The sequence below is a fragment of the Bos taurus genome, chromosome 9 (genome assembly GCF_002263795.3).
Source record: "Bos taurus isolate L1 Dominette 01449 registration number 42190680 breed Hereford chromosome 9, ARS-UCD2.0, whole genome shotgun sequence".
Taxonomy (NCBI): domain Eukaryota; kingdom Metazoa; phylum Chordata; class Mammalia; order Artiodactyla; family Bovidae; genus Bos; species Bos taurus.
Window position 1 is genome coordinate 42,539,659 of NC_037336.1, and position 25,000 is coordinate 42,564,658.

Sequence of the window (25,000 nt, forward strand, 5' to 3'; positions counted from 1 at the left end):
AAGCACTCTGGACTTGATCATCATCAGACCTGATTGAGGTTTCTTTTGTTTTTGTTTTTGTTTTTAATGTCTGTCCTTTCCACCAAACTGTGAGCTAGTTAAGACAGAGATCATATCTGTCTTGTCCACTAGAAGGAAATGTCTGACTTTGGGCATCAGCATAAGAAGAAAAAGCAGAATCCTTACTAGACACACTTTGTGTACTTGGATGTCCAGAGTTGGGGCAGGAGGTGGGAGAGGAAACCAAGAACACCCTCTTTGCTAATCACTCAGAACAAAGTTGCCTTAGAAGGAAACACCAGTGAAAAGCCCCCAAACAGAATGCAATGGTTATTTCCACTCTCCTTGGCCAAGCCCATGAACTAAGTCTTCTCAATTTAACAGAAACTTTGAGAAGTCAGCATTGAGAATGTCCCTAGAATGACAAGAGTTACCAACTTAACCTCCACTCCTCTCTCTCAACCAAACTTTATTTATACCTTCAAATAATTAATTTCAAACACTTCAGTCAAGTCTTAATTAATTTCAGAAACACACCTGCCCTCTACAAGCAAGGGCAAGGACAGCTGACATTTCCTCTTATTTCCTGTTAGCATCTTAGCACCTTGGTGACCTGAGGCAGGGTGTTCTAAAATCCTAGCTTGGTCATACTCCTCAAAAGAGTTTATAAAATGCCAAGAAAAGTTCCAGGCTGCCTCAGGTATCACAGAGATGAGTGATTTAGCATCCATGTTTAGATGGTGTCCTTAATTCTGCCATGAAAGCAACTTGGTGACCTTAAGAAGCTCATTTAGCCTCTCTAGCCTTCTTTTCCTCATCTGTAAGAGAGGAAATTTCCATAGGTGATCTCCTAGGTTCCTTCTAACTAAAAATCTAGGATTCTAAATTTCTCAAAACAAAGATCCATTTAAAGGAGTGCAGCCAGGGGATAATCTTTTTCCTTTCGTTTCCTTTCTTGAACCCCTCATTTAATTTCTTTCTTTTTTCTCCTTCTGTATGACCACAACTGTTGTCCCTTGCCCTTACAGAAGAGGCTTAGAAAATTCTTTGGCTGATGGGACAATTTTAGAAGTGGACCTTTCTAAGCTCTCCAATACTTGTGCCACCACAAATCTGGTACCCTCTTTTTAATACTATATTACATTTTCATGTTTCACTTTAAAGAAATAAACATGAATAAAATTCTGACTTTTTATATTATTTTCCATTAATTTCTGACCTTTCAGTGTGAACCTCCACACACATAGTATTTTATCCTGAGTCTTCCCAGAAAACACAATCTGAGACAAAGATTTGCATGCATGTGTTTTACTGGGCATGTGATTCCAGGAAGACGTAGGGGACAAGGGAAATGAACCTGGGGAGCCAAAGAGCCAAAGTAACAATGTAGTACTAAGTTGGCCACTATTAAAGGACACTGGTATTCAGTCATAGAGAACATTCTTTGGAGTGTGAAATAAATTTCATAACTCTTTGAAATGAAAAAGTGAAAATGTTAGTTGCTAAGTCGTGTCAGACTCTATGACCCCATGGACTGTAGCCCACCTGGCTCCTCTGTCCATAGAATTCTCAGGCAAGAATACTGGAGTGGGTTGCCATTCCCTTCTCCAGGGGGTCTTCCCAACTCAGGGACTGAACCCAGATATCCCTCATTGCAGGCAGATTCTTTACCATCTGAGCCACCAAGGAACCAGGGGGGCAAAAGGAGAAATAATTTATTCATCACATCTCATGTCCCATTGACCTAGTGTGTCAATCCCTCTATATTTCTGGTTTGCACTTGTGGATGTGCTGCCAAAATGATTTACATGAAGCCCATGCTGCCATATCGGGGAAGTCCCAGGGCAAGAAACTAGAAACATATGGCAGAAGCATGAGGCAAGGCCCTTTCAGAATGCACATGTCTAAGGTGTCAAAGTACCACAGGAGTCACTGTGGGACCAACAGGAGCTGCAGTGGTACGCAAGAGGTGTCCCACACACAGAGCTGCCATCACTGCAGGCAACTCATTCTGCAACTAACACTGTAGGTTTTAATTCTTGTGTGGGGCTGTCATGTGCACTGTAGGATATTTAGCTGCATCCCTGGCCTCTACTCACTCACACCAGTATCATCCCCTCTACCAGCTGTGACAACAAAAAAGATCTCCATATACTGTCTGATGTCCTCCTTGGTGGGGGCGGGGTGCAAATTTACCCACTGGTAAGAACCATACTGCTCTAGAGTAATGTGTATCCTACTTTTTTGTCACTCATTCAGTGACCCTTCATTTCTCTCTACTTTACATCATATCAAAAGCAGCTCTCAAGCAGATCACTTTGAGAGACATTTATGTCTCATGCCTGTAACTTAATTTTTAGGCTTCACCATGATATAATTTATGTAAATAAATGATAATTCCTTAATACTAAGGAATGATGAGATTTTAAATACTCAATTTGAGAAAGCTATGAACAGGCTACATAAAGGATAAAAATGTTAAAGCTACATTCTAGGGCTTAGTTGATGAAATCAAGAGAGGAAGCAGCTAATTGTTTTTTTTTTTTTTTTTTGAAATCTAGGTCTCTAAGTCAAGGACTCAAGATCTTTTGAGACAAGGGTTTTTCAATCTGAATTTTGTGCATGTCATATACACACAATTTCACACTTAACTTCAAGGCCCACACTCATCTACATAGGCCCATCCAAGGAATCCCTAGGAGACAATGTTAACTACTGTTGCTGAGCATTTAAATAGTTTCCAGTTTTTAGCTATTATGAATAAATGCTACTATAAAGGTTCTTTAAAATGCTTTTGGCTTTCTCTCTCTCTCTCTCTCTCTCTCTCTCTCTATATATATATATATATATATACACACTGTGGTGCTGGAGAAGACTCTAGAGAGTCCCATGGACTGCAAGGAAATCAAACCAGTCAATCCTAAAGGAAATAAACCCTGAATATTCATTGGAAAGACTGATGCTGAAGCTGAAAGTCCAATACTTTGGCCACCTGATTTGAAGAGCTGACTCATTGGAAAAGACCCTGATGCTAGGAAACACTGAAGGCAAGAGGAGAAGAGGGCGACAGAGGATGAGATGGTTAGATAGCATCACTGACTTAACAGACATGAATTTAAGCAAACTCCATGAGATAGTAGAGGACAGAGGAGCCTTGCGTGTTGTAGTCCAAGGGGTTGCAGAGCTGGACATAACTTAGCAACTGGACTATATATATATATATACATACACACATACATACACACACACATTTATGTTGAGTATATACCTAGGATGGAATTATTGGATAATGGGATATGTGTATTTCAGCATTGGATTTCCCAGGTGGCTCAGTGATAAAGAATCTGCCTGCCAATTCAGAAGCCACAGGAGATGTAGGTTGGATCCCTGGGTTAGGAAGAACCCCTGAAGGAGGAAAATGGCAACCCACTCCAGTATTCTTGCCTGGAAAATCCCATGAACAGGGGAGTCTGGTGGGCTATACAGTCCATGGGGTCACAAAGACTCAGACACAACTGAGCAACTGAGCACAAACACACATGTTCAGCATTAACAGATGCTGGCAATCAGCTTTCAAGAGTGGTTATATACTGGTTTATACTCCCACCAGCAATGTACGAGCATTCCAGTTGCTCTGTGTTCTCCAACACTGGGTATTGTCAATTTTTTTCATTTTTGCTATTCTTGTTTGTATACTGGTATCTCACTGGGATTTTAAGTTTTATTTTCCTAATGACTAATGAGACTAAACAACTTTTAATACGTTTATAGGCCACTGGGATATCTTCTTTAATGAAGTGCCTGTTTATATTTTTTGCTCATTTTGCTATTGGGATGTTTTCTTTTTTATTTTCAAGGGTTCTTTATGTATTGTGAATGAGTCTTTTGTGGAACATGTATTACAAACACAATTTCCCACTTTGCTTTTCCACTTCATTTTTTTGAAAGATATCTTTTAATCAACAGAAATTCTTAACTTTAACAGAGTCTATTTTAATCAACCTTTTTCTTTATGGTTAATGTCTATAGTATATAGTTTAAGAAGTACTGGCCTGCTGCTGCTGCTGCTAAGTCGCTTCAGTTGTGTCCGACTCTGTGCGACCCCACGGACGGCAGCCCACCAGGATCCCCCATCCCTGGAATTCTCTAGGCAAGAACACTGGAGTGGGTTGCCATTTCCTTCTCCAGTGCATGAAAGTGAAGTCACTCAGTCGTGTCTGACTCTTAGCGACCCCATGGACTTCAGCCTACCAGGCTCCTCCGTCCATGGGATTTTCCAGGCAAGAGTATTGCAGTGGGGTGCCATTGCCTTCTCCGACTGGCCTACTAGAGATCATAAATATATTCTCTGAGGTTTTCTTCTACAAGCTTTAATGTTCTACCTGTCACATTGAGATCTATGGCTAGAACTGATTTTTGTGAATGGTGTGAAGAATCAACATACATTTTTTATCATTAGAACTTTTATTGAGAAGAATATTCTTTCCTCACTGCTTTACAGTCATTTTTGTTCTTACAGACTGAATGTTTCTGTCCCTCCAAAATTCATGTTGAAGCTCTAACTCCCAAAGTGATGCTGCTAGGAGATGGTGTGTTTTGAGAGTTAAGTAGGGTTAGATGAGGTCATGAGGGTAGAACCCTGGTCTGATGGGACTCTTGCCCTTATAAGAAGAGACACAAGAGAGCATGCTATCTCCTTCTGCCATGTGAGGACACAGGGAAAAGGCAACCTCCTGCAACTCAGAGAGTTCTTGCCAGATGTTAACCCTGATGACTTTGCTCTGGACTTCCGTTCTTCAGAATTGTGAGAAAATTAGTGTTGCTTATTTAAGCAATGCAGCCTATGGTATTTTATTATGGAAACCCAAGCTGACTAATACTTTTGTCATAAATAATCAATTGAGATTATTTTCTGGATTCTATTGCAATGGCTTATATATATATCTTTATATCATTATCTCCTTGTGTTTTTAAAAAATTCAACAGAAATCATTTATTATTGTTCATGGTTTCTGTGGATCAGGTATTTGAGAGTGATTTGGAGCAATTCTGACTCGGGATTGCTCATGAGATTACAACCAAATGTCTTTGGGGGCTACAGTCACCTGAAGACTTGACTTAGATAGGGGGATCCTGTGGTTCTAAGGTGGTTCAGACACAGGGCTGGCAAGTCAGTGTTGGCTGTTGGTAGGAGGCCTCAGTTCCTGCCTATGTGGGTCCTCCTCACAGGACTGCTTAAGTTTCTTCACGCTCCCCACAGAGTGAATAATGTGAGAGAATTATGCAGAAACTGCAATAACCTTTTATGATAGCCTTAGAAGTTGGTCATACAGACTATCCCTGATTCAATGTAGGAAGATACCACCAGGAGACTATGATAATTGGGGGTCATTTTGGAAGCTGGCTACCATAATTTCATAAAGTCCAAAAAAAGGCAAAACTAAGCTATATTACTTAGGGAGACATACTAAGTTGTTTCAACTATAGAAGAAAGGAAAGCAATAATTACCATGAAAGTAGTTACCCTATGGAGGAAAGAAGGTTTGAGTACACAAGGATCACTATTTGTAAAAGAATACATATATGTTTTATGCACATTTACAAAATTTATATATTTCATAATTGCAAGGAAAAGTTCTATACAACATTAAACCAAAAGAGAATTGACATGAAACAGAAAGTGTTCTTACCTCTTTTATATCTCAAATATAGATCAATAAATCCTAAAGGATAATTTTAAATATGGTTGAAAGAAGAATAACAACAGCAACAATTAACACTAATAATATTAATAATTATTCTAGTCTTGTAATAAATATTGATATCTGACAGTATGTCTTCTAATTTTGCTTTTATTCTTCAAGATAGTTTCAGTTACTCATACCTCTTTGCATCTCCATGTATATTTTAGAAATAGCTTTTTAATTTCCACAACATTTTATGATGAAATTTTTATCAGAACTGAATTAAATGTATCAATCAATTTAGGAAGAATCTGCCTTTTTAGAACATTTAGTCTCCACTTCTTAAACATGGCATGTCCCTTCACCAATTTAGGTTTTCTTGGTGTTTATAGTTTATATGTTTATGGTTCTTTGTGTAGCAATCCTGCACACAGTTCATTAGGTTTTTTCCCCCTTGGTATTTGATGGTTTGATGCTATTTTAAATGTATTGTTAAGGTTGTGTGTGTGTGTGTGGCTGAAATATAGAGATATAATGGATTTGGGGGTACTAATTTGTTTAGCACTAATCATTCATTATAATAGTTTACCTGTTCACTGTTGAGGAAGAGAGGTTCTAAACAAAATAGCATTTCTACCTTTAAAATCTTATATTTTTTGCTTCTTTTATTGTCTTCTTACATTGTCTATGCATTCGAGTACAAAATTAAATAGAAACGGTGATAGTGGTTATCTTTATCTGATTCTGGACTTCAAGAGGAAAGCTTTCAATATTTCACCACTATGTACGATGTTAGCAGTAGGTTTTTGTGGATATTGCTTGTCACATTATGGAAGTTCCATTCTATTCCTACTTTTATAAGAGTTTTTATTACTGTATTAAATTTTTATCAAATTTTAAATTTCTGCATTTTTTTAGAATATTCCATGAGCTTTATTTTGTTCTGTCAATTAGTTAATTATATTAACTAATTTTTACAATTTAAATCAATCTTGCATTCCCAGAAAAAATTCTTTAGTCATGACACATTATCCTACTGTTTATATCACCGACTTTGATTTGCTATGATTTTCTTCAGGATTTTTGAATCATTGTTCATGATATACGATTTTTCCATGTTAATATAAACTAATTACATTAAATTATCATTTTTATTTTTAACTCCTTTGTCATGTGATGAGATCAAGGTCATGCTGGGATCATAAAATGATTTCTATTTCTCTAGGAGAGTTTCTCTAAGTTTGTTTTTATTTTTTCCTTAAATTGTAGAATTTAACATTGAAGCTATCTAGGTCTAGAATGTCCTTTGTAAAATGATTTAATTATTTAATTTCCTTACAACTCAGGAAATGTAGAATTACTCAGGTTTTCTATTTATTCTTGTGCCTGTTTTGGTAAATTAAATTTGACATAATGTGACTTCTCTTTGTCAGAAATTTTGGAAAATACTTTTAGTGATCATAACTTATGTATAACATCAAAATGATTACATTTAATAACATATGAGTGATATAATCTTGTTATTTACTCATATTTAACACTTTAGCACTTTTTCTCAATTTTACTTTTATTAATTTTTATGGGAGTATAGTTGATACACAATGTTGTGTTAGTTTCTTCAGTACAGCACGGTCAATAAGTTATATACATATCCACTCTTTTTTAGATTATTTTCCCATACAGCTCATTAAAGAGCATTAAGCAGAGTTCCCTGTACTATACATAGGTTCTTTAGTCTTCCAGCTTATCCCTCCTTCCCACCTTTCCCCCTTGGTAACCATAAGTTTATTTTCTGCATTTATTTATGACTCTTTCGAAGTAAAAATTAACAATAATTGAAAGTTGCCCTAAGTAGCATAAATCTTCCATCAGACTTTCAGCTGCTGTAACTATACACATAGGTAACTGGCTTTAAATACATTCAATCAATTAACAAATGTATATTGTGCTGGCAAGAGTACTGGAGTGGGTTGCCATTGCCTTCTCCAGGGGATCTTCCTGACCCAGGGATCGAACCCAGGTCCCCTGCATTATAGGCAGACACTTTTACCGTCTGAGCCACCAGGGAAGTCCATGTTAAAACAGACCCTTTCAAATCATAAAATTATCTAGGCTATTCACTATATAAGTCACAAAGTGAAGATTTTACAAATATAGGGAAATTACAGATTACTTAAATTAACTACATCATTTTTCAGACAAGGAAACTGAGGCTCAGAGAGGCTAAGTGGCTTATCCAAGGTTAGACAACCAATAAATGGCAGAGCTGGCATTAACAATCCAGGTCTCCTGGTTCTTGCTCTGGTAGTTTCTCCACCGCATCATGCTAGCATTCAAACTACACGTTCCATTTGGCATTAAGAATGACTGAACAGCACTCTAGCTGCAACTACTAAAGCCTGTATGCCTAACGCCTTGTTGCTCCACAAGAGAAGCCACCGAAATGAGAAGCCTCTGTGCACTGCAATGAAGAGTGGCCACCGCTCACCTCAACTAGAGAAAGCCTGCGTGTTAGCAAGGAAGACCCAGCACAATCAATAATAAATTCATTAAAAAAAAAAAAACAAAAGAATGACTGAACATGTTGAAATTTGACATAACTTTTCAAGACCCCTTGATTATATTTAAAAAGATAAAACAGGACCCATATCATAGCAGTTAACATTTTAAAGCTTCATTTTGTGTCTTTTTTATCACTTGGAATTTTCAGTGACTATCTTCTAGCCTACATTATGTTTCAGATGCCATTTCTCCTTAACTGTACAAACACAACAGTTCCGGAGAATCTGCCTGTAGACTTTCTACTGCTCCACTTTAACTGCCTTCTACTGTCACCATGTACCCTCCCAATGCTGCTAAAATCGTATTATACTTCCCAAAATCAAAGTAGAATGATGTTTTGATTGTATACCAAGAATACTGTTAAGTGCTTGGTGGTCAGGGATGATAAATATATTTGTACCATGTACGTGTGCTTGTGTGTGTGCTAAGTCACTTCAGTTGTGTCTGACTCCTTGCGACCCTATGGACTGTAGCCCGCCAGACTCTTCTGTCCATGGGGATTCTCCAGGCAAGAATACTTGAGTGGGTTGCCATGCCCTCAACCAGGGCATCTTTACAACCCAGGGATCGAACCTGTATCTCTTATGTCTCCTGCATTGGCAGGCAAGTTCTTTATCACTAGTGCCACCCGGGAAGCTCACCATATATATATGTGTGTGTGTGTATATATATATGATGTTTCATAATATATATATTATATGTAATTTGTGTTTATATTGATGTATCTATATTGTATATATTTATCTTATCTCATACAATATAAAGAACATTCAGTAAATACATTATTGACTAAAAGACTGATACTGTGTTTTCGATAGTCCAGTGGTATGAATATGAGTTAAGGAGACATTGCACCTAAGTTCAGCTAACAGCTTGGCCACTTATTACCTGTGTGACCTCAGACAAGTTGCTTAACTTTTCTGGGTCTCTGTTTCCTCATCTGTAAAACAAAGTTAATAATAGCATACACACAGAGTTGTTCTGAGAATTAGATGAGATAATCTATTAGCACATTGCCTGGCCCATAATAAGTGCTCAGAAAATATTAGCTTGATGAGATTATATCAATACTGTTACTAACTACTAGTACTCTTGCCGTTTACCATAACTCCTCCTGTCCTTGTCCTAAGTGGTTTGGAAAACTCTCCAAATCTGAGGATTCAGTGAACCTCTTCTTTTTGATGAGAAATATATCTGCTACATAAATAGTAACCCATCCAAATCCCATTAACCATAGGTAATTTTATTTAATAATCATATTTTAAAATTTGGACAAAGAAATAAATGGCAAAGCAATTTGTATTAAATCCTGTTTTCTCAATGGGTATTTGGAATACAGCATTCATATGCAAGCCCCAAGAATATTGAATAACAGATAAAATAAATAATGATCATAATGCAAACCACATTCTGATTCCCACTTCCCTGCAAGTACAGCTCCATGTAAGAATTACAAGAGCCAAAAAGTAACATGCTTATTAACTGTGGGTTACTCAGCTATATACATAGAGCTTAGCAGATCACGTGAATGTTTCCATATTCTCCGTTAAGCTAATGGTTCCTTAGAGCCCAGTTCTTATAACCCCTAAAGAATTTCAAGATTTGCCTGAAAAAATACATTTCCATGACTATGACTGAACATAAATGTGGAAAGCTCACTGAAAGCAAACCATCCTGGAAGACAGGAAATGGTCATTGTTTTCCAAGAAAGGCAAGATGCTTCTGCACAAAGGAAACCAAACTGGTCTTAGGAGCTTAATCTCAAGCCCCCCACATAAACCTGCAAGCGCCGTGTGGATGGGCCCTATGTCTCAGCTCACACATGGGGACATACTGGAATAAGAATATGGGCACTTACCATTGAAGGTAAAAGACATGTTATTCAAAACTGCCATATAAATGCATCCAGAGAAGTATATGCCCTCCTTTTTTCACGTTCATTTTATTTTTAAGGTATTCAGAGATCTAGAGGGATTCTGGACTTGTAACCGGCAAGTTATAAGCCTCCAGAAAAACCTGTCAAAAGACTCAGATCCAAAATGCTGTTTCCTAGATACACAGTGTTTTCTGCAGCCGGGCTCAGTGAAACTTTCACTAGCAAAGTCTCTGCTACCTCATCAGCAAAACAAATCATACTAATCGTTTCACTGATATTTTTAAGTCTTGGGAACAAAATGTTGTTCTTGGGACAAGTCTAAGAATAAGAGATAAAAAAATCTTGGTTCAAGTTCCAGCTGGTTACTTTAACCAGGAGTAGGCAAGGTGGGGAGACCTAACCTTGCCCAACTACTGCAGAGGGTTGATGTCTAGTCAATGTAAATGGAAGTGGAAGTGTTGCTCAGTTGTGTCCAACTTTTTGTGACCCCATGTACTGTATAGTACGCCAGGGTCCTCTGTCCATGGTATTCTCCAGGCAAGAATATTGGAGTAAGTAGCCACTCCCCTCTCCAGGGGATCTTCCTAACCCAGGGATTGAACCCAGGTCTCCTGCATTGCAGGCATATTCTTTACCATCTGAGCTACCTGGTCAATGGAACTGAGTGCTATTACATATGTAAAGCAATAAAGACCAATATAAGGTCTTTGTAAAAAATTACTGAATTTAAAATACATTTTGAATGGCTTTGCTTCAGCAGTCAAACTTGTAGGGAGCAGAGCAGACATAAGTATTTTGATAGAGACTCACTATTGTACAGCTCTTATAATCCATGCCGAAAGTCCTTTAGTGGTACAACCCTCTCTGAATGAAGTCCCAAAGGGTTGAACCCATATTAAAAATCTCTAATATGAGAAGATTTACAGCAAGGTTACAATGTAATTAACCTGAGTTATCTTTCAAAACTCTTGCTGATATATATTCTGTCACTTCAGACTATGCTTACACTCTGGTTTTTTAAATTAGCAAAGAAGGAGGTTTTCATATTCATTCTAACTTAAAGGATAAAGGAATGTTTGCATAAAAAGAGTTGGCCAATACTTTCTATTATTTTCTAATATTATTCTTATAACTATATTCTTACAGTTGTTTTTTTAAATGGCTACTCTGTATGGCAAAACCTTACTCTGTCCACTGCAGAAAAGTTTGTGATTTTTATTTAAGGGTCATGGTGATTCCCTTCATTTGTTTGGAGGGGGGAAAAAAAAGTAAAAGCAGAGCTATTATTCTGTGTTTATAACAAGTCTATTACCACAGCAACGACCGTGATGTCACAAACCCTACACCAAGGGCCAGATTCTGTCTCCGAGGGAGGAAGGGCAGCTTAGCCTCGGGGATTGGTTGAAATTGGATGGAAACATGCAGCCAAAGCGAGGTCAAAGCTTGTGGTAATCACCAAGGCATGAGGGGTTCCCCTCCTCAGAAGAAAAGGGGTGCAGGAACAGAAAAGCAGTCCCCGAGGCCCAGAAATAACCTACCCCCACACTTCTGTCTGCAGCTGTGCAAAAGCAGAGTGGAAATCCAAGCGAGTGTGGTATCACCGTGTTCCCGATCACGAGAATTCCACTGGGCCCACTGGCTGCCAAACGTGGATGAGATCCAGTGGTGAGCCTGCCTGAGCACATGAAACACTCTCTGGAGCTAGTGCCTGACCAGATGTAGCCTTCTGGTACCTCGGAGCAGAAGTCTCGCCTCATGATGGCAAGACTTTAAAACCAAGCTGGGGTTTTACTGCTATTACTAGGTCACCCAGGCTCACAGAACCACAGATGCTTAGAGCTAGAGAACTTATCAAGTCTCCTAAAAGATGTGGGCTTGAAAAAAATAACCTTCTGCAGAAACAAGTTGTATCCCCTGTCATTAAGGAATCTGAAGTAGCATATTAACAAGTATTCCTATTCTGATACAGTCTAGGGAAATTCAATATAAATATGCTGAAATGGCAACTTTATATTAAAAAGAATATTGGATTAGGAATCAGAAGACTTTAGTACTAGTCTTGACTCAAGTACTTGGAAGCCACCTGACCTTGAGAAAGCCATTTAACTATCTGAGCTTCATTTCTTTACTTAATGATATCTCAAATGCTATTTCCCGGGGTTATTATTAAGATCAAAGTAAATAAAATAATAAATTTGAATGAGTTTCATAACTACAGGATTTACTATGAACATAAGGTATTGTGAGCATTTTCACATGGCTAGTTTACAGTATAACAGGAATAATTTGAACACTGATTGTTATTTTCTTTCCAGGAATCCAGAGTACACATACAGTGCTCATCTTCCCTATCCTGAGAGGTGGACACTTGCATGATACAGTCAACTCTAAATTATTCAGGGCCTGATTATCAAGGGGCCACTTTCTTTCAGCCATTGTATGATTAGTTTCCCTCAGAAATGCCACATTAACCTATATATGGCGAGAAAATTGACAGTGAGTGTCCCTCAACTTATCTTGAATAATAACTCTGGTAAAAGTTTTAACAAAAGGAAGAACTGAAATAATTAACTAGATAGGATAATTGGTGAACTTTTTGGATAATTGGTGAACTTTACACTTATCTATGGATAAGTACTCAAACCACTGTCACAAAGGCTATGGTCATGGTCAAAAAGCTTGAGACTAACTCAAACAAGATCCTCGCACTTTCTCAGTGAACAACAAAGTAGCCTGTACTATCTTATATATGTGCAACAGGAATTTGAATATGTCATTCATTCATTTATTCAACAGACCCTGGTGGACTACTATTATGTGACAGAGCTCACCACATTCCCTGAAAACCCTGCTGTTTTCCTAACCTGTCACTGTCCCTTCCTTATGATGTAACAGACAGCACTTTGACAAAGCTCACAGCCCGACTCCTAGAAACTCTATTCACCTTCCTGTTATCATGAGACTTTTGCCAATCTTACCCCAACGCAAGGTCAGCAAACTGTTTTCCCTGAGCCAAACCCTGTTTGCTGCTCTTTTTGTAAATAAAGATTTATTAGAACACAACCAGGCTCATTTGTTTATGGCCTGTTTATCTATGGCTGCTCTTCTGCTGCCACAGCAGAGTTCAGTAGCTGTGACAGGACAGTATAGCTCCAAAGCCTTAAATACTATCTGGCCATTGACAAAGCTTTCTGACCCCTGCACTAGATAACATAAGTCAAAACTCATCTCTCCTCTAAGTTTCTGCTTAGGGAATAATAGAGTAAGCTCCTTGAAAGCAGAGAACTTTGTGTACCTTTGTCTTGTCATATGGAACCCTGGAGTAGGATTGGGTCAAGGTTTAGAGCAGATACAGAAAATTAAACATGTCCTCCCCTATATTCTGTTTTCAACAGATGAGTGTCCCAGAATTCCATGGAAGACAGCACAAAACCACTGGTGTTCAGTTACTCTGGCTTTTAATTCCTCAGAGTTTTTACATCTAAGACTTCCAAGGCTCAATTTTTGGCCTCTATCCTTTGCATATTTATTTCCTGATCTGATGTGGAATTAGAGTTAAATAGGAGCTGTGTGCTTGAATTCCACGTGGCTGGCTCAGCAGGAAACTCCAGGGCAGGTTTTTTGGCATGCCAAACTCATGTTAGCCTCAGCTATGCTAATTTCTAGAGCTGTTTGCTTTGCTCAAATAAACCTTAGAGGGGAATTTGCATTTGGATGCACACCTTTTTATGCACAAATTATGTGCATGATAACTCTAGGGCAGAATAAGGTCTGAAAAAAAAAAAAGAAAAAGAGGCATGGTATGTACCGAATGGTTTCCATGCGGCAAGCACTATGCTGGTCCTTTACATACATTTTCTCGTCTCAGGGCCACAACTATCTCAGGTGGTGAAACTGCGACCCCCATTTTATACAGGTGGAAATTACATAGCTTCTCTACACTCACAGACCCGGTAAATGACAAAGTCTAGATTCAAACCCAATCTATCTGAACCTGAAACCCGTGTTCTTTTCACTTAGTCAGGCTATTTTACTGGTATCCTCCTCAACATTACCACACACTGAAGCCACTGGACATACATCGAAACAAAGAATCCTACATTTACAAAATTAGTCAATTTTCTCTCCAGTTGTCCTACGCAAAATATATCTTTGACCCTTTAGGAGATAAATTTGGGTCCCTCTGCACCATAAAACAATCAACCAAAGAATAACAGTGGCATTACAAAGACAAACATTACATGAAACAAAAATTATGTTAGTATTTAGTAGACAAACACGATCACAAGTGATTTTGATATGTAAATGGATTTTCATGACATATGTGAGGACCTCAGTATGAAAGGACACTTTTGCTGCTAAAATGTAATCGGTCAAGTAAGAGGATGTGCCCATACCATGAAGGAAAATGTTAGTAACACTTAGAAGATGGTATAAATATATCTATAATGTAAGCCCAGTAATTTATATCTTACAAACATATTCACCGTTTATGGAAATATAACCAAACACCTATCTTCTCTCCCCGCAAAAAAAAAAAAAAATACAAGCATTACCTTTAGTGAGTTATAAGTACTGCTATCAAAATTCATTATTTATCATTGCTTAATTCAACATACAGAAAAATAACCAGCACAGCAATTAAGCATTCTAGCAAAATTCTAACATTTTACAACAAGCCAGATACAATATTACTGAACTTCTTTCTCCATGTGGAACAAAACTGTAACCTAACTTGCAATATAACATCATGCTCAGCCTATTGCCATCTAGCTTAATACACTGCCATCTAATTTTCTGGAAATATACAAGAACTGATTACATTTTCATCCAAGTAAAATTTGAATCTCCATTTTTCAAAAAGCTCTTAAAGAAAGCTTTCCAGGAATTAGAAACAACTCTGTATGAGATGAGTAACCTGGGTTGTTTCTTAAGTGGATTCAGAAGAAAGGCATGCTGGGGAACAAGCCTGCCACACACGCTTTATAAATCGCCCCTTCCTTTGGGAAACGCGCCAGGGAGACGTGGTCCTCACTGCACCACACCAAAGAGCTCAACCATGGTTCCTGTTTTTCTTGTTGACCAATCAGTATATATCTTTCTTTTTAAATTAATTTATCCTTTTTAATTTTAAATAGATTTCAAAGAAGGAAAGTAACCTTTTTTGTAGCCAGGGGTAGGAAAATTTATTGCCAGTTGAAGGTCAACAGCCTAAGCAGTAGTAGATTGGGGGTATTTGCTTACTAAAGTAATGCTCTTCAAATGATACATACACTCACATGTCTTAGCTGCAATGTCCCTAAAACAGTCTTTTCCAAAATAAACTTAAGCATTTAATAATTATCAGAGGGCAGTTCAAACAATTTTCTGCAAATCATTATCACTGGAAACCCCAGTAGTGACTTACCTGCCGGCGGCTTTATGAAAGGTGGCGGAATTAAAGGTACAATAATGGGCACATTGCCATGATCCTTCGACCCTGCAGGTGAGTCACTGAGTCCATTTCCTGTGGCAAGCCCTGAATAGCCTGTGCTTATATTGTATGGTGAGATAACACTGTCCTCAGGTAATTTGGGTTTTGGCAAAGAATTTTCTGTAAAAGAAAAAAAAAATCATTCAATATGATGAAAAGACTTACTTTCCTTACAACCACATTTTCTCAAGTAAAATGGCTATGGAATAAAAAATTTTTTCTTGCCATTCTTTAAACACTTTACCAGAACTTAATCCTGAACCTTTCTCAGCTATGTTACCGTAAATTTCTTATGGGCTCCTTCATAATTTGCTCCACCATGATAGCTAATATCTCTACTGTATCGTAGTGATGAATTTTAGCACTGTAAAAGCCCATAGAAAAGTGAGAGGCAATTAACCTTTTACATGTACAAAGTGATATATGGCAGGCATCGCTCTCTGGCTACCAAAGGAGAAGCTTAAAAAGTGCCCCCCTACCATGGTAACCAGGTCCTGATATATTATAAAGTTGAGTGGTAATATAATCAAAAGAACCAATGAGAATGAAGCTGATGATTAGGAAAAAAGAACACAAACTGTTATTTCACAGGGTAGACTCATTAAATTAACCCATTAATAGCCATTAAAATTAACAAAAATGGGGCTTCCCTGTAACTCAGTGGTAAAGAATTCGCCTGCCAATGCAGGAGACACGGGTTCGATCCACAGTCCAGGAAGATCCCACATGCCTTGGAGCAACTAAATCCATGCACCACAACTATTGAGCCTGTGCTCTAGAGCCCAGGAACCACAACTATTGAGCCCACGCATTGGCCGCAACTTGAGAAAGGCCCACACACAGCAATGAAGATACAGCACAGTCAAAAATAAATAAAATAATTTTTACAAATTAACAAAAATGATCATAAAGAAAACTTATAATGATATGAACTTTGTGAATTTTATCCTCACATATGAACCATTAAAAAAATAAATAAAACACTCAACCATGGAAAACAACTTTTCCCCTTCAGTAGCATATCATGGCATTCTCTCCAAGTTCCCCAGAGGCAAAGATTATTACCTAGACCAAGTATTAAATGAGCTATTAGTTTATAGACTATAAACTCATGACTTGCATTTTTCATTTACAGTGAAATTGATATTATCTCTGTAACATGATATGTACAATTTCATAGCAAGCTTAACATAAAATTTGTCACGTACATTCAATCCCACATGCCCGCAGGACAGCTCATTTACATTTCGTTGCTTGGCATATAAGAAGGAAAAGCACTATCTTAGAAACTGGAAATAAAGTGCATGAACAGGTAGTATATGCCAAAAGATTTTGAATGCAATGAAAGTAAAGATCAAATTGCCAATGATATCACACAATTAGTTTAGCCCACATTTTATTCAAGTTCCCCAAATGGATAGCTTCTTCACATATTCCTCTTCTTTTCTTTGATGAACTAATCTTCCATCCATATTTAGGTTAATTCAATACGCAGAGCAACACCCACCAAGGGTTCTAGGCTTCCCTCATGGGGTATCTGGCATTGCTACCCACTGGGAGAATCAGTGTTAATTCAACTCTGCCAAGCCTCTAATTTCTACTCTCTAGCCAGGCTTCGATGATAATTCCTAAAGAATAATATAGGATCCAATCATCTACTACTCTCTTACTTTTCTTCTTACCCTATCCAAAGCTGTGGGGATAAGGTGAAAACTTCAAACAGAAACTAGAAGTAGGGCTTTCCTTTAGAATTCTCACCTAAAACTGGGGGGCAAGAAGAGAAATTACCAAATTAACCATGATTGTCTCTTGCAGTCTGAAACTTTAAACCTAACATTTCACTTAACAGAAAGCACCAGTCCTTAACAATTGATGTATCAAAGGGTTTAGGAAAGTAGAAGTTAGCAAACGCTGTTCCTTTCTCTACCTTTGTGAGCAGGACCGCAGTGCTTAGGATCCCTAGCATTGTCTAGCTAGCCCTCCCATTGCTGGAAGGAAATTAAGCTGTGACTGTTTTTGTTTTACGTTGTGCTCTTATATTCTGCTTATGGGAAAGCACTCCTGGGGATGTACATTTAAATCAACTATTGGCATAATCAACAAAATGAGTCCCAGAGCAACTCAATTCTGGCAGGTTGAGATAGTTAATCCTTGTTTGCATGAACAAAGGGACATTAAATGTCATTACCTTTGAGAACAGAAATGTGCTGCCGGCTCTCTCCATCTGTAGGATAGCTCCTGAATTCAATATCTTCACCATCTTTCAATTCAACCTTATCATAGCCATACCAGCCAAGGAGTTCATTCATGGTGTTTTCTGCAAAGTTCTGAAAGAAAAGCATAGGCTACTTATGTATATAACCAGTAACTATTTGAAAGAGAATGCATACATCGAATTCTATTAGCACCATCCTGTGTTCTGCCAGCCTCGCCCTTCCTTCATTAGAGTCATGTTCATTTTTCAAATCACGTTTGAAAACTGTCGTGCATTTAAATCTCAGGATGACACATCCAATTATGACAGGCCTTCAGACATTTGCAATTTAAAGATAATAAGAAAAAAGGCATTTGTCAGTTTTGCTTAAGAATAGGAAGTCATATTTTGGCATATCCTTCTGCAGAGTCTGTATCTTGAACTAATACGAAAATATTGAAAGGTAAAAGTACGAAAACAGCTAAGGAGAGATATTGAAACTGAAAACAATCGAGCATTTTGTGGCTCAGATTAATTTAAATTAGAATTGCCTTGTTTCTTAACATGACTCTGATCTCAGGTAAAGCAAAATCTCAGCAAAGAAATAATTCCTTGACTGTCAACCACTACCATCTAGGGAGCTGAATAGGCTACAGGGGTTTTCCTTTTTAATTTTACCTTTTGTAACAGTAGTCTTTAAACATCAAAGCATAATTTCCTTTATGAATTCCATTAGTGACGGATTCTTTCCCCATGAAATCAAAGGTCACTATGATTGTCTTCTGATAAATAACATAAAAGCACCTAATAACTTTGAGGTTACTAGTCAGCTCAGATTTTGGATAACACACGAAAACACTTTATGAACTACAAATCAATATACAATCAGCCCTCCGTATCTGCAGGTTCCTTATCCACAGATTCAAGTTACCCCTGTGGAAAATATTTAGGAAAAAATTTTCAGAAATTTCCAAAAAGCAAAACTTGACTTTGTCATGCTGGCAACTATTTACATAGCACTTATATTGTACTTACAACTCTTTACCTAGCATTTATATTAGGTATTATAAATAATCTAGAGATGAGTTAAAGTATATGGTAGGGATGCGCATAGGTTATATGAAAATGCTACACCATTTCACACAAGGGACTTGAGTACTGAAGAATCTGGTATTCCAGTGTGGAGGTGGGATGCCCTGAAACCAATCCCCTGTGGATTTGGAGGGACAACTCTATAAATGTAAGGTATTATTATTGTTGTTAGTATAGATGTCAAGCTGTGGAAATAATGGGTAAATAATAGTTGAACAAATTTAAAGCTTATACTACCAGGTGACTATTTTTAATGAACTTAACAAATGCTAGGTCTTAATTCTTGTGGGTGCCTTAAAGTATTTCTATCTGAGAAACGCAGAGTAGAGAAGGGATTACCGGGGCTGAGGGGTGGCAGAAATGAGGAGACTGGTCAAAGGGTATAGTACAGAATGGTGCATACTACGGTGATTGTAGCTAAGGACACTATCATACACTTGAATGCTGCTGAGAGAGTTGATTCTATGTCTTTTCACTGTAAAAAAGGTAACTATGTTACAGGATAGAGATGGTAGCTAATATTGTGGTTGTAGTCATTTTACAATATATAAATGTATGAAACCAACACATTGTACACCTTAAACTTATACAATGTTTTCTGTCAATTATATCTCAATAAAACTGGAAAAATTAATAGAAGGAAGAATCCTATACCATAGGGTAAGAGCTTAATAAATGCTTGCTGAATGGATTTTTTTCAGTTCAGTTCAGTTGCTCAGTTGTGTCCAACTCTTTGCAACCCCATGAACTGCAGCACGCCAGGCCTCCCTGTCCATTACCAACTCCCGGAGTCCATCCAAGCCCATGTCCATCGAGTCGGTGATGCCATCCAACCATCTCATCCTCTGTCGTCCCCTTTTCCTCCTGCCTTCAATCCCTCCCAGCATCAGGGTCTTTTCCAATGAGTCAGCTCTTTGCATCAGGTGGCCAAAGTATTGGAGTTTCAGCTTCAACATAAGTCCTTCCAATGAACACCCAGGACTGATCTTCAGAATGGACATGTTGGATCTCCTTGCAGTCCAAGGGACTCTCAAGAGTCTTCTCCAACACCACAGTTCAAAAGCATCAGTTCTTCGGCGCTCAGCTTTCTTTATAGTCCAACTCTCACATCCATACGTGACCACTGGAAAAACCATAGCCTGGACTAGATGGACCTTAATTTTTTTAAGGCATCTAAATTTTTTAAGGCATCTTTATCAGGCAAGACAGCCTGAGCACCCTAGATGGAGTTAGAAAAACTATATATTTTAACCTACTCTGTGACTCAAAGAATCTTTTCTCATTCTCCCTAGAAGTTGTCATTTCTGAATTACTCTGGGATGTATAATTTATACCTGAAACAAAGCACCCAGGCTCAACCAGCAAGCGCACAGCCTCAACATGCAAGTTCCATGTTCTTTTGAATTTCACTTTAGATTTCAGCAGAGTTGCATAAAAAAGAAAGGATATTACACTACTCCACAAAAAAAAAAACAAAACCCTGGCATTTCAATCCACCTACATGATGCTAGACTTTTTTTCTTTTTGCTTTAGTACCCACTTGAGCTCAGAGCTCCAAATGGGTCAATCTGTGATGGTATAATGCACAAGCAATTTTTTAAAAATCTAGACAGATTGATTCAGTGTTACCATCCACAAGGCCAACAGTCAGCCATATCAAGCTTTAGTGAGGCATTTATTCTCTCTGATGGCTGGTCATGTCCACATTAAATAGACATTCCTTTCATGAATGTGCAAAGATGATATGATTGATATGTATAATAAGCTCAGCAACTTCTGGACTACCACTGAGGAGGATTCAGCTAAACACTGCACTACTCAATCAAAAGACATTCCTAATTGAATGAGGTATCAGTCTTCCCTAGCTCTCAATTTCTTGCACTGAACTGAGTGCCTGACGGAGAATGACAGTCCTAGGTACACAAACAGAGGTCTTCCAGTAGGGGTCTGGCAGCAGAAACCTCAAGGATAACGATTATACCTTGCATTAAAAAACAAACCAACAACAAAAGCCCCACAATTCCCAACAGTGTTAAAAGCCAAGTTCAAGCCATCCTACTGGTAATGTATACTGTCTGCCTGAATCTCTAAGAGAAATGAGCCAACAAGATAACTGCTGGCCACCATATCTAATTTCCTAGGCCATTTATATCCTGGGTGCCTCTCGCTGGTTGTGTCTAACCTCGGAAGTGACACAAAAGCTACAGATGCATCATTCATGGAGCAACTTCCCAGTCAAGGATACAGATTTGTTTGTTTCAGTCCAGCTGCAAATCCCTTCAGCCTTTCAGAACCAATCCCAAGGATGGGATCCAGAAGTTTCAAACATTTGGGTAAAAACTGAAATTGCAACTGGATTATTGATACCCAATTTGTATTATTTGGGCACCTTAACTGCATCACTCAGTTTATGGTTTGTGCTGAAAACTCAGAGGCCTCATGGAACAATCAATATGAACGTGATCTATTTCATGATTTTTGAGTTACTGTAAATGTCAGTGAAAATAAACTCCAAGCATTTCCTTTCTTATCACTGAAAATAAAAAGAAACACCTTAATGTTTAGATATATGATTGCAAGATCAGAAAACAAAAGGTTTGTAAAGACTTGAGCCACAAATCTGAAACCTTTCATAAAAAAAGGAACAAGATAAAAGAGAAAACAAACACCAAAGTTTCTTGTAGTATAACTTACAAGAAATAGGTATTACCTCTGTCTTATATACTATACTATACTAAGAAACTGAAGAACCCCAAGGAATAAATAATTTTTAATTTGATTTAGAATTAAAACTTAGAATTTGATGCTAGACATCATATGGGCTCGTTATGGTGCTAAATCAAAGGAAATGAAATGGATTTTTGCAGTAACCATCCTAGAAACATAACATATTCTAAGAGAAGTGAATTTAATGTTTATGGTCCATAAGGGTTTTCAAGTTTTTCTACCAGAAAATTGAGGTGATAAGAGTTAAGTGCAGACAGATTTTTGAGGTGAGGATGTTCAAATAAAAGGTCAAGCTACTGTACTGATAGAAATTGTAAAGTTGGTTTCCCCCAAAATCTTTACCCAGAATTTCTCATGGAGACTTACAGCAGGAAACTCAAGTACAGTCTCTTAAAGACCCTTCCAGCGCTAAGATTCTGTGAAATCAAAGAACTACTTACACATGAAACAAAATACATTTCACAAAGAAATATCATAATTACAGTGATCACACACCATAAATTTCACTGAACAGCCACTATCTCAAATATTTTATCATTGTTCCCATACACCACCAAAAGTGCCAGAATTTCAATATTCTGGCACCCAAAACACATTTTGCAGACTGCCTCTCGCCCTTGGAAGTGACACAAAAATCCTCTCTCATACCATGTGGTCCAATTTGGGTTTGGAAAATAGGTCACTATAATTACAATGATAATGTCTAACACTCTTATAGCACTTGACAGTGTTTCCACATCCTTTAACTCTCTTGTTCCTTTCAACAACCCTGCAAGTTAGGTGTTTGGTTTCTACAGTAAACTTTTGGTGAACCTCTGTGACATCCTCATTTTACAACAGAAAACTGGAATATACAGAAGGTAAATGGCAGGCATGAGAGATCACCTAGTAAAGTCAGAACAAAAATATAGATCTTCTGATTCTTATGCCCGGACTCTTTCTACTATAAATTCTGTTCAGTCCAATGTGTCAGCAGCTCCAAAATAACTACTTCCTTGGTCCAACAAAGGACTGCAAAGAAATCATATTACAGGATGTCAATTTCACATACAAAGAGCTTTCCAACCAGGACATATCTACCTCTGGTAAACTTGTTTTCTGATTTGGTCATTGATCTCTACTCTCCTTAATTATCTGTACTGTTGGAATAGTGGTTCTTAAATTCACAATTAAAATTTAATCTTCTCATTTGACAACTTTTTGACATCACATCTGACTCTAATGGCTTTGCACTTTTAATACTTTACCCCCATACCCTTCCTCTCCCTTTCAGATCCCCCTCTCATCTCCAGGGTTCCTAAAGAAAAAAGAAAATTCTAACATTTAGTCTGAAAGCATGATCTTTTCCTAGAATTAAAAAAAAGGTGGAAATAATAAATAGTAGAAAGATGGGAAAGTTTACTTTTCCTTATTCCTCTGAGTTCTTTCTACGCTGGCAAAATTTACTTTCATTGGAATTTAATTCTCAGGACATTCATTAGACATTCTCCTTACTCAACTAGAAATACTGTATGCATGTCAAAGTTCAATCTAAATGGTTTTTAATTGAACATTTTACCAGGTAAACAATAAAGACTTGACTTCAAGTCATTTTGAAAATCACAGTAATTACAAAAATCTCAAAATACTTCTGAAATGAAAGTACTTCAAGGTCTTCAAAGAGGACTAATGATTTTATTTTGAACACACCAATCCAACTTTAAAATATAGGGTGGGCGTCACTGATGTCTTTCATCTCAGGCCTTGCATAACCAAATGTCGATTTGTTTTCAACTTGGTATCCTACCCAAGAAAGCAGAAAGTTTTCGGAAAGCTCCCAATCATTCATTCAAATGAGGGGAAAGCCACATTCTCCCTCTTCTCACAAATATAATTTCCATTTCACTCCAAGTCCTATATCCCTTTCCAGTGCTAGTAAAATATATCCTCCCTCACAAACACACTGTAAGTTATCTGAGGGCAGAAACTTTTTATTTCATTTTATGCCTCATCCAGCACAATGCCCAGCACTTAGGAGCTAATCAATAAATGTGGATACATCCACAAATATTTTTTTGAATGTGTAAATATAGAAATATGATTTTTCCATATTTTTCTAATGTGTAAATATAGAAACAAAATTCAGGACACATGATTCTAAAAAAAAAAATGTGTGAAAGTTTAAAAAACTATACCATCTAATGTTAATGAACATCCTCAAACTATTAGGAATTCAAGTTGATTCATTTTTTAGAAAAGGTAACTTGACTGTATGCAATAAAAGCTGAAGAATTTACATACCCTTTGATTCAGCAATTTTATTTATTTCTAGGTATAAACTATTCTAAGGATATATGTGCAAAACAATGCATGTTCAGTGTTGTTTTCTTAGAAATAAACTAAACACAATCAGAATTTGGTTAAATAAATATAGCTTAGTCATAAAATTACTAAGACGGAATACTATTTTGCCACTAAAATATTCTGTGGATAAATTTTTACTGCCATGAAAAACTGTTAACACTATATTAAATTCAAAAAGGAAGGCTAATACATTATAAGACCATTTTTTAAAAATGTATCATACATAAAGAAGAACATGGAAAGACATACATCAAAATGTTGACAGTAATTGTGTCTGGGTGGGAAAATTATAGCCTTTGTTTTTCTTTTTTTGCTATTTGTATTGCTTATTCTGCTATTTCTGTCATGCCTATGATTATTTATAAAAATAAAAAAATAGTTTTAATTAAAAATTAACACATAGTCTTCTCACAGACAACCATGTCAGTCATATTCATAGTCTTAATGACAGTAAAAAGGATCTGTCAGTTACATTACTTAACTTCAAAACATTCTGACACACATTATCGAAGAAAGTGGAGCATATGAGAAATACTTTCAAAGGAAAAGGAAACCCCCAGTCCTGAACAATTTACAAGGCGGGGAAAGAAATGCTAGTATCTCTACCAGTTAAGGTTATAAATAATAGAATGATGGTTATTTCTGGAAAATATTTTATCTCCCTTTTCACCTCCATGTGTTCTGACTGAGTAGTAAAGTAGATTTCTATTAAGCATCATTGGACTTGCTAATTAAGATTTTTAAAGGGTTGGGGACGACAGAGGATGAGATGGTTGGATGGCATCACCAACTTGATGGACGTGAGTTTGAGTAAGCTCCAGGAGTTGGTGATGGACAGGGAAGCCTGGCGTGCTGCAGTCCATGGGGTCACAAAGAGTCGGACATGACTGAGCAACTGAACTGAACTGAACTCAAAGGGCTCGGGGGAGGAAGCCGTAGAAGAGACGCAATTTCTTCTGTAGGAAGTAGGAATTAAACTTAATTAGAAATCAGTTTCTAGCTCTATCTATCCCCTAGATCTGAAATTTAAAAAAAAATATAACATCCAA

General features: G+C 37.4%; 1 protein-coding gene across 2 annotated transcripts in view; it reads right to left on the reverse strand.

The window, feature by feature from the left end:
* The window catches only part of SOBP (sine oculis binding protein homolog), a 146,881-nt gene that overhangs the window by 114,739 nt on the left and 7,142 nt on the right, over positions 1-25,000 (reverse strand). For both annotated transcript variants that reach the window (XM_059889788.1, NM_001101170.2), the window contains exons 2-3: positions 17,784-17,922; positions 15,530-15,715 (exon numbers count right to left, since the gene is read on the reverse strand). In XM_059889788.1, the coding sequence (XP_059745771.1) occupies positions 15,530-15,715; positions 17,784-17,922 (325 nt within the window). The remainder of the gene's footprint in view (positions 1-15,529; positions 15,716-17,783; positions 17,923-25,000) is intronic.